At 33.2% G+C, this 15,152-nt stretch overlaps 1 protein-coding gene across 5 annotated transcripts in view; it reads left to right on the top strand.

Moving 5' to 3' along the window:
• Positions 1–15,152, top strand: part of SPATS2 (spermatogenesis associated serine rich 2) — an 87,826-nt gene that overhangs the window by 50,525 nt on the left and 22,149 nt on the right. For all 5 annotated transcript variants that reach the window (XM_016151779.2, XM_016151780.2, XM_016151781.2 and 2 more), the window contains 5 exons: positions 3,594–3,673; positions 5,938–6,046; positions 7,153–7,202; positions 12,729–12,990; positions 14,127–14,294. In XM_016151779.2, coding sequence (XP_016007265.2) covers positions 3,594–3,673; positions 5,938–6,046; positions 7,153–7,202; positions 12,729–12,990; positions 14,127–14,294 — 669 coding nt within the window. The remainder of the gene's footprint in view (positions 1–3,593; positions 3,674–5,937; positions 6,047–7,152; positions 7,203–12,728; positions 12,991–14,126; positions 14,295–15,152) is intronic.

The raw sequence follows: 15,152 nt of genomic DNA, 5'->3' as shown, positions 1-15,152 counted from the left end.
ATAGGTTGGTGGTTACCAGAGGCAGGGGTGAGGGATGGTGGGTTGGGCAAAATGGATAAAGAGGATAAAAAGGTACAAACTTCTGATTCTAAAATAAATAAATTCTGGAGATATAATGTACAACAATGGTGATTATAGTGAAGTATTCTGTGTTGCATATTTGAAAGTTGCTAAGAGTAAATCTTAAAAGTTCTCATCACAAGAAAAAAAAAATTGTAACCATGAGTGACAAGCGTTAACTAGACTTATTGTGGTAATCATTTCACAATATATACAAATATCAAATAATGTTATATACTAGAAACTAATATACTGTTATATAAATGTCAGTTTTAAAAAGTTGTTCATAGTTGGTTTGATACATGGGATAGTCAAACTTAGACATTTCCATGTCATCCTCAGTGCCTAAAACTTTTGCCTGATTTTTGAAGCCAGCAATAACAAAGCTCGCAGTATTTACAAATATGTCGGTGATACCATCAATAACATTTTCTAAAATGTTCCTAAATGTGTGCTATTTGAAATCATTCCAAGAAACTTCTGAGATACTTCTTGATATAGTGAAATAAATGATAATAAGAAAGCTCAATCTCAAGGGCTTCTCTTATCCTTTATGAATCTTGCCTGAGAGTAGTGTTTAACTGCATTTTTTTTTGTTTAAAAATTTATTTCTGATAAAGTATACATCCTCTTCTATCATAGGGCAAATATCAAAGGATGAGCTCCTGCCTATTTCCGACCAATGGAATTAAGTAAATCTTAGGCTTTCTTTACATGAAAAAATAAGAGAATGTTAAATTCACTAAATGTTATTGCTAGGAAATAAAAATAACTTTATAATGCTGAGAGGCACTTAAGCTCTAGTTCATGGCAAAAAGATTTGAATCTACTTAAGTTGTTTTAAAGAAGTGATATTAGCTGGTGAAGATATTAAATTATTGCTTTCCCTTTTTGATGAACTCATGATTTAGAATATAAATACAAAATCGGCATTCGTGGGAGGCTGACCTGTATGGATTACCTCAGTAGCTCTTTTGCCCTCTGGCTTCTGATTTGGTTTGACCGTTGAGCAACATAAGTAGGAACTGAGAGACAAGGAGGAGAGTGAGGTAGGGATATGTATTCTCTCAGTCTTTCCCGGAGAGGTCACTGAGGGCTTACCTTGTCCTTTGACCAAAGGTCATAGATACTATTCTTTGGCCCTCTTCACAGATGATGAAACAAAGATGAAAAGCCTTCTGTCTCTGGATTTCAGTAATTGCTGTTTCCTTACACCTCTTTAAAACCTCAGGGTAGCGATGTACATGGCTGTTATTAGCCAAGAGCTGCAGGTCTACATCTTGTGGTTTCCCTACTCCCTATCATCACCTTCAAAAATAGTCTTTTTATTAAATTCTCCTCAGATTTCCTAGTTTGAGTGTGCTGTTTGTTTCCTGCTGGCATACTGACTCAAATCGCTGCTTTATGTATTTTTTCATTATCTTAATTGGTATGCCAGGTAAACCCTAATAATACTTATGCTAATTGGGGAGCAGTAACTGAAGGTGTTTGCAAAACTACCCTTTGTTTTCCTTGCACTTTGTTTCATCTAGTGTGTTATTAAAGGGAAAAAAATAAACAATGTTAGATGATAAGAAGCTAGTAATACTAATAGTTCATTTAAATATAGACTCCCCAAAATGTTGCTTTACTTTGTGCCTCCTCTTTTCCTGAAAAGAGTTTGGTAGCTTGATTCTCTCTCTGATAAGATTATTGAATTCCTTTGTATCATCTAACTGCTCATTAATATGTCTTTGGAAAAGAATACTTACCACAAATCCTTTGGCTAACCTATAGCAGTTCTGAGATGGTTGCTGGATAGTATTTTGGCTGTATAGGATTTTCATTTTCAAATACTGTGTCTCTTTTCAATTATTAAAGATAATTCAAGTTAGCCATATTATGTAATCATCTGGAGAACTCAGGCTTAAATATTGAGTTTGTGTAAGTGCAACCTGATTTTTAATTTGGTAATAGTCTCAAAACTGCCAGTATTACAGAGGTTAAATCTAAATGAATTCACAGTTCATTTGTAATTGGCAAGCGTAGTTTCTCTTGGAATGACATAGGCTCTATTCATATCCTCTTTTCCACTTTTAGTACCAAAATGTGTTATCATTCTAATTCATAAATTATCAGTCTTCCCTAGCAACTAGGAGCTATTTGAAAACACAGGATAAAGACTGAGCTGTAAAAGAGGCTTTAATTAAAACACATCTGTAATAATAGCAAAAGAATTTGGAAAATGTACTAGAATATTGCTTTGTTTTTAAAACCCCTCTCCATCGGGTTGCTATAACAAAATGCCAAAGACTAGGTGGCTTATAAACAAAATAAATTAGTTTCGCACAGTTCTTGAGGCTGGAAGTCTGAGCTCAGAGTGCCAGCATGGTTGGTTGAGGACCCTCTTCTGGCTCCCAGACTTCTCATTGTGTCTTCACATGGTGATAGGGACTAGATTGCTCTGTGGAATTGCTTTTATAAGAGCACTAATTGCATTAATGAGAGCTCCACTCTCATGATTTATTTACCTTCCAGAGGCTCCATCTACTCATACCATCACTTTAGGATTTTAACATATGAATTTGGGTAGAGGAGGACACAAAACATTCAGATTATAGCAACCCCTTTTTCTCAGAAATTTCCCTTTTCCTTGTGTTGTTGAAATTCTAACCCCAAGCTACTCTCAAGTATGGTGCATGGATCAGCAATGTTGATCCCACCTGGTAGTAAAAAATCTCAGTCCATAGCCCAGACTACAGAATCAGAACCTACATTTTAACCTGAGATTCCCAAGATAAGTATATGCATCAGAATTTGAGAAGCACTCTAACCATTTTCTGGGATTACATCTCATTAGATTAAAACAAAGTTGTCAAGTGTTTAAGATGAGGTAATTTATTGATCATATAGTCACAAGTAAATACGAAACATTAAATTTGAAGATAGCCTTTTCTTTTTAAGTACAAGGAAGCCAAACACTTTTCTGTAATCAATCATATTAAACTGAGTTTTCTCATGTTGTACTGGTAATGTAAACTCAGGTACATTGCTTCACCAAGCATTATATTTGGGACACAAACATGAATATATTATTTATGGAGTTCATAGTCTAAAAACATGATGTGTGTGGTACAGTCTAAAAGATGGAAATTACTTCATATGCTATATTTTATTGTTAATGCCATGGCAGCTCTCATTCTCACATTTTCAAATTCATTAGTGTAAAATTTTACTTTAGGGAGCCATTTACTTGTAACATTTTTAGGGGGCCTTTTAAATTAGGATAAAGATATCAAGGATTACTGGACAGCCTAATGTAGTTGATGTAGTTAGTGTTTTTCTCAAGTTGTAACAGTTTCTATTAAAAATGAAGTTTTATAATTCTAACTCAAATATAGTTATCAGTTATCTATATTAGGATCTACAGAATAGTAACTAAGTTGTTGTTAACTGTTTATGGGAGGAAAGCATCTAATATTGGCCCTTTTATTTGGCGCATAGATCATACATCAGTTTTTGATTTTGTTGAATATATTTTTTCCTTCTTTCAGATTCATCAGGATTCATTTTTGATTTGCAGTCCAATACTGTACTGGCCCAGGGAGGAGCTTTTGAGAACATGAAAGAGAAGGTATGAATAGTTAACTATGGATAGTAAATCTGAATGTCATAGTTAAATTTGGGTACTAATACAACCAGTGGCTACCCAAACTTATTAAGTGAAATTTTAAGAACGAAACAGAATTTCATTGTGTATCAGAGAGTAACTATCATGAAGGTTTTGAGGAATCAGCCTAGTAATGCAGACATGATTTTTTTGCATATCTCCATATATTCTAAATTCCCTTGAAGACATCTTAATTAATTAATAGGGTAACAAAGAATCTTTATATGGCTAAGCATGTATCTCATTGGGCAACATTTTTTAAGGAACAGTATAAGTAGGATCTTCCCATTCACTTGAAGAGGATTCTTAAGTCCAGGAGAATTCGGAACAAGAAGAGAAACATTCTTTGGAAGAAAACCAGATGTTTTTACTCATATAACTCTTAATGAGCTATACTGAGAAAAAATATAAACCAAAAGATTTATGTGCTTTTTTAAAAAAATTGTCTTATTAAAAGTATATCATTCATTATGGAATCACGAGATATATAGGTTCAGTAAATAAACACTTTCACATTTTAAATTATAAGAATCTTACCTTTATCATTGAATCTGTAAGTTTTGCCTAAAATCCATTCTCTGTTGATCAGTGCTAAATTTTTTGCTCATCTCAAAAACATGTATTACAAATGATCTCCCTTTGGGTTATAGATTATATAGATTCCCATTTGTATGGTTTTAAACCTTATCATTGTTTAATTAAGCCTCAAACAAAAATAAACATGGACTATGAAAGCAAGTGTACTAAAAAAAGACTTAGATTCTAAAACTGACTCTTCTTATTACTTGGACAAGATACTTTTCATCTATAAAAGGACTCTCTTTTTAAGCAGTATTACTGACTAGGTAACCTGAAAACACTCTTAATATAAAATATCTAGAATACAGAATGAAAAATAGCATCATTTTAAATGCATAGCTGAAGACAAGAAGTAAAGAAAATCCTGAGGGGTTAAGTAAATAGAGGAAACTAAAAATCAGAGGGAACTAAAGCCTGAGCTAAGTAACTGATATGTTTTACCAGTCTCAGTAACAAATGGGCTTTACCACACAGGCTCAAATGCTCAAGGCTTTTCCTAGGTAAGGAATTGGAGCTGAGATATATAAGCTTGAGATCCTAAAAATACTTTACCTTCAGGGAAAAGGGTGAACTAGAACAAATCTTCCCACTGACTTATCAACACAGTATTTTTATTGTACATGTTTAGAGGGACATATTTAATAAGCAAAAGGAATTACAAATAAATCTTAAATTTTATTAAATGTTTTATCATTAGTAATATAGTATTAATATTTTATGAATATCGTGGAATAAAGCAAATCAGTAAATTAACATTTTTAGGAACTAAAACTTATTTTAAAGGAAAGAGATACATGTTTAAAATCATATAAGAAAAAGCCTTTTAATGTTATATTTGAATTGAAGATGTCAATATGAATAAACTTGTGTTATAAAAAACAAGATCTCCTACCTCTCTACCCACTGAAAGGGCCCAGAAATGACTCCCCAGTAGCAGTAAACACACCTAATTCTTAAATCTTGGTTTCTAACTACCACTCCCTACCTAAAAGAACCAGGGCTTTTTGGAGAAATAATCAATTTTACATTGTACAGTAAGACAAGAAATGAAAATTATAAGGATTTGAAAGGAAGAAGAAAACTGCTGTTATTTATAGACAATACAATTACCTACACAGAAAAACCAAGAAAGGCTTACATCTATTTTATTAAACTGGTTGTTATCTAGCAAGTGTTTGTTATGTTTTGTGTGCCTGAAATAGTTTATAATAATTTAAATTATAGTGTTATACAATTATATGAACTAAAAATGTTTTTAAAAATGCTATACAAAAATTAAGTTGTTATTGGTGATGATTCATTAAACTTTCCACTTTTCTCTACAATATGTTAAAAATGAGAAAACGTTAATGCTAAATTAAGTTCTGATACCTAAGTTAAACCACTTTTTCTTGAAATAAAAGTCTAGCACATACCGTCTATTTCTAGAAATGTCCTGCTTTTCTAAGTTTGAAATTAATTTTTATGTGTTGTTATCACTCATCTATTTATCATTCCCAGTGAGACAGTTATATGTGCTCTCATTGACACTAAGGAGTGATACGTAATGTTAAAAATGAAATGTCACTCTGTGTTATTCTCTGCAATAGGCCTCAGTTGCCAACTGACCTACCGATGTTAAAATTACTTGACCCTGTCATCTTTTGCAGATAAATGCAGTGCGTGCAATAGTTCCCAATAAGAGCAACAATGAAATCATCCTGGTTTTGCAGCATTTTGATAATTGTGTGGACAAAACAGTACAAGCATTTATGGAAGGTAACCCTAGCTCAGTTTTTTTGTAAGTTTGCATTCATTCAAATAGAAGTTGCTTAAGACTTCTATAACATTCATTCAGCAACCTGATGTTTCATAGATGATATAGCAGACTCCATGATTATATAACATACCATGCTGTTTTTAAAAGATATTTCTTAAAAATACCTCTTTTGGCCTTAGCAATAATTCATTCATAAACCATAAGATATCTGGAATAAAGGACAAGCTGAGAAAACTTCATCATTTTACTCAAAATGTTCTCTAATGGTAGTTAAGAAATCATGTGGCTAGTGGGATAAGGGACTTGATTAAAATTGAGTTGAATAAGAATTTAAGAAACTCTTAATGACAATGCAGTAATCCAGTGGCCTAGCAATAGATGGCAAATTCAAGGATTCAACATCCTCTTCTAGGCTCCAATATCATTTAATTTGGTTCTGGCAAATGATTCAAATGTATAAGTTTTGAGTTTCCTTATCTAACATATAGAGGAAAGGTGGATTTAGCCTTTAGATTTATAGAATTGAGGAGTATTTTACAAACTTTTTCCCACATAACTTGTTTGAGGAAAACTTTGCCTGAAGCTATTGCATCATTAACAGCTACATCAGATTAGGTCTCCTGATTTCTATTTTTCCGCTAGTATACAATAAACAGGTCCAAATACTGTAAGATTATTTTTAATCGTCATCCATTTTCTTTATGTTAGTATTTGAGTCTAGGTAGTGTACAGCTCTCTCTAAACAACATAACCAAGTTGGTGTTTAATCTTCTAGAGGAGAGGGGATGGCATACTTGGGCTGAAACCACTCATCTTTGTTGTCAGTCTATGTATAAATAAAAAGATTTTCAAAATAGGCCACATTAGTTGCTTCTTGGGAGAACTTACTGAGGAAATTATATGGAGAAGGGGCATCTAAATGAGGCAGGTATTCCAAAAGGTAAGCATGATATGATTATCTCATTAGCTCAGAGACTTGAACTTTAACTTTTCCTATTAGTAATTTTAGAAATTCTCCAATAATTACAAAATGCAGGAGCATTAATTCCTGCTTGACCATGCTTGTGGTAGGAGAAAAAAATCTGTTAATTGGTTTCTCTTACAGGTAGTGCCAGTGAAGTACTCAAAGAATGGACTGTAACAGGCAAGAAAAAGGTAAAAATGAATTAAATTTAAAAGCATGATATTGATATTTTATGATATAAAAATATTTAGGCTTTTCAGAAATATTTGAAAGAAAAGATTTACATATGCATTTTCATTTAGTTAAAAAAAGTCTCTTCCCATGACCTTGAAACACAGCGGTGTATATAGAGTACCACACAATTTCTTCTGCGTGATTTCAGGCAGGGAACAGAATGATTCTGCCATGGTGCAGTTGCTGAGTGTGCATTAACATTAGGCAGGGATGAAACAGGAGATTGTATCAAAGAAAGCAGAGCTCTAGAGTGATCTAGTCCAGTGGTTTTTAACATCATTCATATCATAGATTAGTTGAAATAGTTTAGATTTTTAGTCAGACAGCTGTGTTGTAGTCTCTAATATTAATAAACTTTGACTTAAAACCCAAAGAGAGACTTTGCTACTATTTAGCAATGCAGAGGGGTCTGATCCAATTTAGAAGGCACTTTGGCCTGTGGAGTCAGTCAGAACTGGACTTATATCGTGTTCTACTAACTGGCTTTATGACCTGGGAGTATTGTTTAACCTTTGTGTACTTTAGTTTGCTCATCTCTAAAATAGAAAAATAATACTAACAAATACAAGTACCTAATGTCTAACATACTATTTCTCATTTCCTTCTTCCACTTGAAACCAAAACGCTTTCCTCAAAAGATACTAGCTAGTCTGAAAGTGCTTCCTACAGCTCTGTACTCTAAATCTAGCTCCTTTAGGAAATATTTGAGTATGACTTTTAATCAGGTATCTCTGTGAAATCTCCTTGGGGTCTTTTCCTATATAAGATTAATGCTGGAGTTGTGGAATGCTTTCTTGATGACTAAAACACTTCATTAGGAGTTCTGTTTCCAAGCTTGGCCCCACTGACCCCTCAGGAATTTTTCCAAGGAGAACCTAATGCTACTACAGATTCTCCTGAAGCTTTCCATACCAATAGCTTTGAGTATTTGCTTAACTTCTTCCCGTTGCTTTTACCTAATAGTTCTGTATGCTCTGGAGAGCACCAGTTTATTAGTTTCTTGGCTCAGGATAATACATTATTAGTGATATAAGATATGCGTGAAGTTGGAAAAGTGAGACACATAAATTTCTTAAAATTTGGAGAAAGAAAAATGACTTCCACTTTGAATACCACTTTGTACTCTCACAAGTAATATAGGAGAATGCCTGTTTCTCCATACCATCAACTCTATCACCCCTACAGTGTTATCAAACTTTTCGACCTTTGCTAGTCCAGTAGATAAAAAATGACATTGTAATACAGTGTTTTTTTCCCAGATGTTTTAACTGTGGTAAAATGCACATAAATTTTACCCTCTCAAATATTTTTAAGTGTATAGTTTAGTGGTATTAAATACATTCATAATTTTATACAACCATCACTACCATCCATCTCCAGAACCCTTTATTTTTTTGTTTTTTGTTTTTTGCTTTTTATTCTAAGCTGACATCTGGAATAATTTGCCAATACTAATTAACATTTGTCACTATACATGATTACAAATTTTTTTTCTTGTGATGGGAACTTTTAAGATCTGTTTTCATAGAACTTTTCAAATATGGATCTCTAGAACTCATTTCATCCTATAAAACTGAAATTCTATATTCATTAAAAAATAACTCCTCATTTCCCACTTCCCCTGGCCCCTTGCAACTACAATTCCACTTTCTGTTTCTATGATTTTGACTACTCTTAAGTACTTCATGTAAGTGGAATTATACAGTATTTGTCTTTTTGTGGCTGGCTTACTTCAATTAGTATAACATTCTCAGGGTTCCATCCATATTGTAGTATATTGTAGAATTTCCTTCCTTTAACAGACTGAATAGTATTCCATTGTATGTATATGTCACATTTTGCTTATACACTCATCCATTGATATATACTTGGGTTGCTTCCATGTTTTAGCTATTGTGAATAATGCTGCAATAAACATGGTGTACATACCGTTTTCCACAATAGCTGTACTATTTTACATTTTTACCACATTGCACAAGAGTTCTAATTTATCCACATTCTTGCCAGCACTTGTTGTTTTCTAGGTTTTTTTTGATAGTAGTCTTTCTGATGAGTGCGAGATAAAATATATACACACACACACACACACACATATGTACACATACGTGTGTGTGTGTGTGTGTGTATTTTTTTAACGCCCACAGCACCTGTTATTCCTAGGTGGGCTGCCATCCAAGTGTTAACCATGCCTGACCCTGTTTAGCTTCTGAGATCAGATGACATCGGACACGTTCAGGGTGGGATGGCTGTGGATTCATTATATTTTTGACTTACATTTCCCTAATTATTAGTGATGTTGAGCATCTTTTCATGTATTTGTTGGCTGTTGTATATCTTCTTTGGAGAAATGTCTATTCAAGTCTTTTGTCCATTTTTTAATTGTGGTTTATGTTTTTTGTTATTCAGTTTAGAATTCTCTATATATTCTGGACATTAATCCCTTATCAGATATATGATTTGCAAATATGTTCTCCCATTTTATGGGTTGCCTTTTTACTGTATTGATACAGTGTTTCTTGATGCACAACTTTTTTTTTTCCAGTCTGATTTGTCTATTTTTTTTTGTTACCTATGTCTTTGGTATTATATTAAAAAAATCATTGCCAAATTCAATGTTGTGATGCTTTTGTCCTATATTTTCTTTTAACACTTTTGGTATTTTAGGTCTCACATTTAGGTCTTCGATTTATTTTGAGTTAAATTTTGTATATAATATAGGTAAGGGTCCAACTTTATTTTGTATGTAAGTATTCTAGTTTTCCCAACACCGTTTGTTGGAAAAACTGTCCTTTCCCCATTGAATGGTCTTGGCACCTCTGTCAAAAATCATTTGGCCATGTAGGTGAGAATTTATTTCTGGGCTCTCTATCCTGTTTCATTTGTCTGTATGTCTGTCTTTATGCCAGTACCACACTGTTTTGGTTACTGTAGCTTTGTACTAAGTTTTGAAATCAGAGAGTGTGAGTCCTCCAGTTTAGTTCCTTTTTTCAAGATTGTTTTGGCCATTCGGGGTCCCTCAAGATTTTCATATGAACTTCAGGATAGGTTTTTCTATTTCTGGAAAACAAGCAAACAAGCAAACAAACAAACAAACAAAACACGTAATTGGGATTTAGATAGGGATTTCATTGAATCTGTAGATCATTCTGGGTAGTATTGACATTTTAACAATATTCAATCTTCCAGTCCATGAACATGAAATGTGTTTCTGTTTGTTTATGTCTTCTTTAATTTCTGTCAGCAATGCTTTATAATTTTTATTGTACAGCTTTTTATCTCCTTGATTAATTTAATTCCTAAGTATTTTATTCTTTTTGATGCTGTCATAAATGGAATTGTTTTTTGTAATTTTCTTTTCAGATTATTTGTTCATGTATAGAAATGCTGCTGATTTTTGTGTATTGACTTTATATCCTGCTACTTTATTGAATTTATTTATTAGTTTTAACACTTTTTTGGTAGAATCTTTAGATTTTTCTACATATAAGATCATATCATCTGCAGAGATAATTGTACTTTTTCCTTTCCAATTTAGATACCTTTTGTTTCTTTTTCTTGCCTAATTGCCTTGCCTAGAATTTCAGAGATATGTTGAATGGAAGTGGCAAAGGGTAGATCCTTGCCCTGTTTCTGATCTTTGAGGAAAAACTTTCAGTCTTCACCATTGTTCTCTATGGGTTTTTCATAAATGGTTTTTATTATGTTGAGGTAGTTTCTTTCTGTTCATAATGTTTTGAATGTTTTTACATGAAAGAGTGTTGAAGTTTGTCACTTTTTTTTTTTTTTGCATCAACCTATATGATCATGTAGTTTCTTTTTTTCCCCTTCATTCTGTTATTATGGTACATTGATTTACTATGCTCAGCCATTCTGGCATTTTAGGAATGAATCCCACTTGGTTATTATATGTAGTTCTTTTAATATGTCGCTAAATTTGGTTTGGTAGTATCTTGTTGAGGATTTTTACATCAATGTTAGTAAGAATATTGGTCTGTAGGTTTCTCATAGTGTCTTTGTCTGGCTTAGGTATCAAGGGAATGCAGCCTCACAGAATGAGTTAGGAAGGGAAGTTTTCTCTCTTTAATTTCTTCAAAAAGTTTGAGGAGAATTGGTATTCGTTCTTCTGTAAATGTGTGGTAGAATTCTCCAGTGAAGCCATGGGGTCCAGAACTTTTCTTTGTTGGCAGATTTTTGATAACTGATTCAATCTCCTTAAGAGAGGTCTATTAATATTTTCTGTTTCTTCAAATTTAGTCTTGCTAGGTTTTATGTTTCTAGGAATTTGTCCATTTCATTAAGTTTATCCATGTTTTTGGCATATTGTTGTTTATGATACTCTCTTATGAGTCTTTTCATTTCTGTAGAATCAGTAGTAATATCCTCACTTTCATTTATGATTTTAGTAATTTGAGTCTTCTCTTTTTTTGTAGTCCACTTTAGCAAAAATTTGTCAATTTTGTTGGTCTTTTCGAGGAACCAGCTTTTGGTTTCATTGGTTTTCTCTATTGCTTTTCTGTTCTCTATTTTATTTATCTCTGCTCTAATCATTATTATTTCCTTCCTTCTAGTTATGGGTTTTGTTCTTGTTTTTCTGGTTCCTTAAGTTGAAAAGTTAGGTTGTTAATTTGAGATCGTTCTGGTTTTTTAATGTAAGCATTTATAGCTATAAATTTCCCTCTTAGGACCACTTTCACTGCATCCCATGAGTTTTGGTTAAGTTGTATAGATAGATGATACCTAATTTTTGATGGTCTGACTTAATGATTTTTAACATTACAATGTATGAAATAAATAGCATTCAATAGAAATCATACTTTGAATTTTGATCTTTTCCCAAGCTAGTGGTATGTGGTATGATGGTCTCTCATGCTACTGGGCAGCTGCAGCTCCCAAGCATTTGATCATGAGGGGGTAAACAACCAATAAATACAGTGTGTTCATTGCGTTAGATGATTTTGTCCAGCTATTGGCTAATGTGAGTGTTCTAAGCACATTTAAGGGTAGGGTAGGTGGGGAGACAGAGTCCTGCTGCTTCCTCCTCTTCCATCTTTCAAGAATTCTCTGGAGTATTGTTTTAATTTGTCTCTTTTTAAACTGAGGTTGCATTTCATTCTATATGTTTATATCCTTTACCATTTTTTATATTGTTATTGTTTGGGTTTTTTTTGGTTACAGCTCTCTATATATTTAGCTCATATGTAAGTTGCACATATTTTTTCACATTTCGTAATTTATCTTTTGATTTTGCTATGGTAGGTTTTGCCATGCATAATTTTTTTATATTTATGTGTTTGGGTTTATTTAGAGTATTCTACATAGTTATTTTAGTCAGTAGTTCAACATATACAAAAATGTGCTTAATTTCTGGAAGAGCATATGAGAAATTGGTAACACTGGTTGCCTTCAGGTAGCTAGAGTTACCTCTCGGGGGTGGGGGGTTCTTCTGTTTCTTTGCTTTTTTTCAAATCTTTAACAACCATTAGAACAAGAAGAAGAAAAGCAAACCAAAACCTGCAGCAGAAGCAAGTAACAGTATTCCAGATTCTAGTAAATCAGTTTCTATTCAAGAGGAGCAATCTGCGCCTTCTTCAGAGAAAGGTGGTATTAATGGTTACCATGTCAACGGTGCCATCAATGATACTGAGTCTGTGGATTCACTCAGTGAAGGTATGGAGACACTTTCAATAGATGCCAGAGAATTGGAAGATCCTGAGTCTGCCACACCAGATATGCTGGACAGAACAGGTGAAGTTATTAACAGGTCTTTGAAAAGTTGCATTCTGTTGAAAAATACAAGGGCTTCCTGGTTGAGAAAGCAGTTGATTAAATCTAGTTAGTCTCTTTTTAGTTTTTGTTACTTTTCATGTGAAAGAGTCATATTTTGTAATTATCAAAGGCCTAGAAAAGTATAATTCTTGTTCCATTATCATATTTTAATTTTATTCTAAAACAGTCTTGTGGAAATCTTCTAATAGTCCCTTAGTACTTAGAGTCTTAGGTGATCTTAAGATTTTTTAATTGCACACTTATTAAGGAAAATTCTAACAAATTGATGTTGATATTATTATTCTAGGATCCAACACAATGAAAAATATATAATAACTGTAATCCATGGCTTTCCTGAGAAGTAGACTGTTGATTTTTGTAGTCTTAACATTTGTTTTCTAATAAAGAGTTAAGGTTAATGTTGGTTGTAAATTCAAATATTTTATACATTTTTTTTTTGTCTTAGTAACCATTTTGATGAGTGCTGGGAAGATATTGGGAATATCGCTTTTAAAATAATTTTTTTAATTACTTGTTTGTTAATCTAGTTCCCCTTGTTCTGTTGCTTCTGGCTTTATAAATGTAATACCAATTTAAGAATTATGTTGTACTTTCAAATGTTCTTTTATTGATTAGTTTGCACACACAAAAAGACAGAAAAATATAGTACCAGCAGTGACCTCAAACAAACCAAATATAGTCGTTGGCTTCCATTTTTTTTTCAAAGCTAGCTCTCCTCTCATTTTTTCTTTGCCTTTTCTATTCCCTAAAGCTTTTCAACTCTTTATTCACTAGGACAGCATATAACTTTTTTCTTCAACATAGCTTAACAGAAGCTATCAGAAGTTGGCGATGTTGACTCTTCATTTCCTGTATAGAGATGGGTTAACACAGCCTCCTTCTCTTCTTCATTTAAGATGCTGCCTAGGGTTGAGCCAGATGCTACTGATAGTCTTGTTCAAATGAGTAGGCTCATTTGATTTTGTTCAGCCATTTAAGAGGCATTTGAAGTTTTACTTAGAACATTTTAACCTTTTATCTTTGTATACACTTAAGACTGCTTGATTGATATACCCCTACATTTTTGCTAAAATACTCTCCTGTTTCTTTGGCAGGATCCATGCTGGAAAACGATGTCTCCGATTTTGAGTCTAAGTCTTTGATTGTGCACTCTACTCAGAAATCTCAACAAAATAGGAATGCTACCAAATCTCTTTCAAGACCACAGTTTTCCAATCTGGGCACGGAAGATGTTCCACTCTCCTCCACCAACAAAAAGCTAGGTAAATCAGAGACATACATTTCAGAGAAAACAAAAAATCTGTTTTTGGCTGAAGAGGGCAAAGTATCTCTTTGTTTCCATAGGTAAGGTCTGAGAAGGTCTGTTTTTCTGTTTTTCAGGCGGTGACTACGCAGCTTTTCTCTGACTCTGTGTACACAGTTGGAGTCTGATAGTAGTTCTTATAACAGTCTTATTACAATATCGGGGATTCTTTTTGTGAATGAATGTCAAACTACTGCCAGGATGACTTTTATGCTACCATTAATATGTTCCTTTTATCAGCTTTACTGCAACATTTTTGTGCCATTTCCTTCATTTTTATCTTCTGGTTGACTCAACAGTAAAAAGCTCTACCATCTCTGAGATGACATTTGAAAGAAATATTTTCATTTCTTTTTACAACATCATACTCTTACTGAAATCTGTCAGACTAGCTCTAAACAAAATAAATTTTCTTTTAAGTACTTAGTGTCTACTTGTGGTAACTTTGTTTTTTTTTAGTTAACTATAATAGTCATTTAAATAATCAGTCAATAATTAAAAAGAGATAATAGCCCTTTTGAGTGTCATACATCTATGCATGAAGCACAGAAATGTAAAAGACACTTGTAACCTGTAGCTCTTTATTGAATTATGTATTCCACATGAGCTCAATTTAATTAGTCAAGCTCTTCTTTTTCATCTTTCTAACATAACCCCCAGCTTGGTGCAGAAAAGCAAGTCTGAGAATATTCCTGGCCTGGGTGAGCTCTGGGGATTGTTCCACCTGCTCCTTTCCAGTGGTTCTCTTCCCTGTTTTGGGTGGTTTCCTCATACCGATGCATTCAGAATCCTTTTGAGATCTCTGTACAGCTTTCTC

The sequence above is a fragment of the Rousettus aegyptiacus genome, unplaced genomic scaffold, assembly GCF_014176215.1.
Source record: "Rousettus aegyptiacus isolate mRouAeg1 unplaced genomic scaffold, mRouAeg1.p scaffold_m13_p_2, whole genome shotgun sequence".
In the NCBI taxonomy this organism is placed as follows: domain Eukaryota; kingdom Metazoa; phylum Chordata; class Mammalia; order Chiroptera; family Pteropodidae; genus Rousettus; species Rousettus aegyptiacus.
The sequence above is the reverse complement of the archived record's forward strand: the minus strand, read 5'-3'. Positions and strand labels throughout refer to the sequence as shown.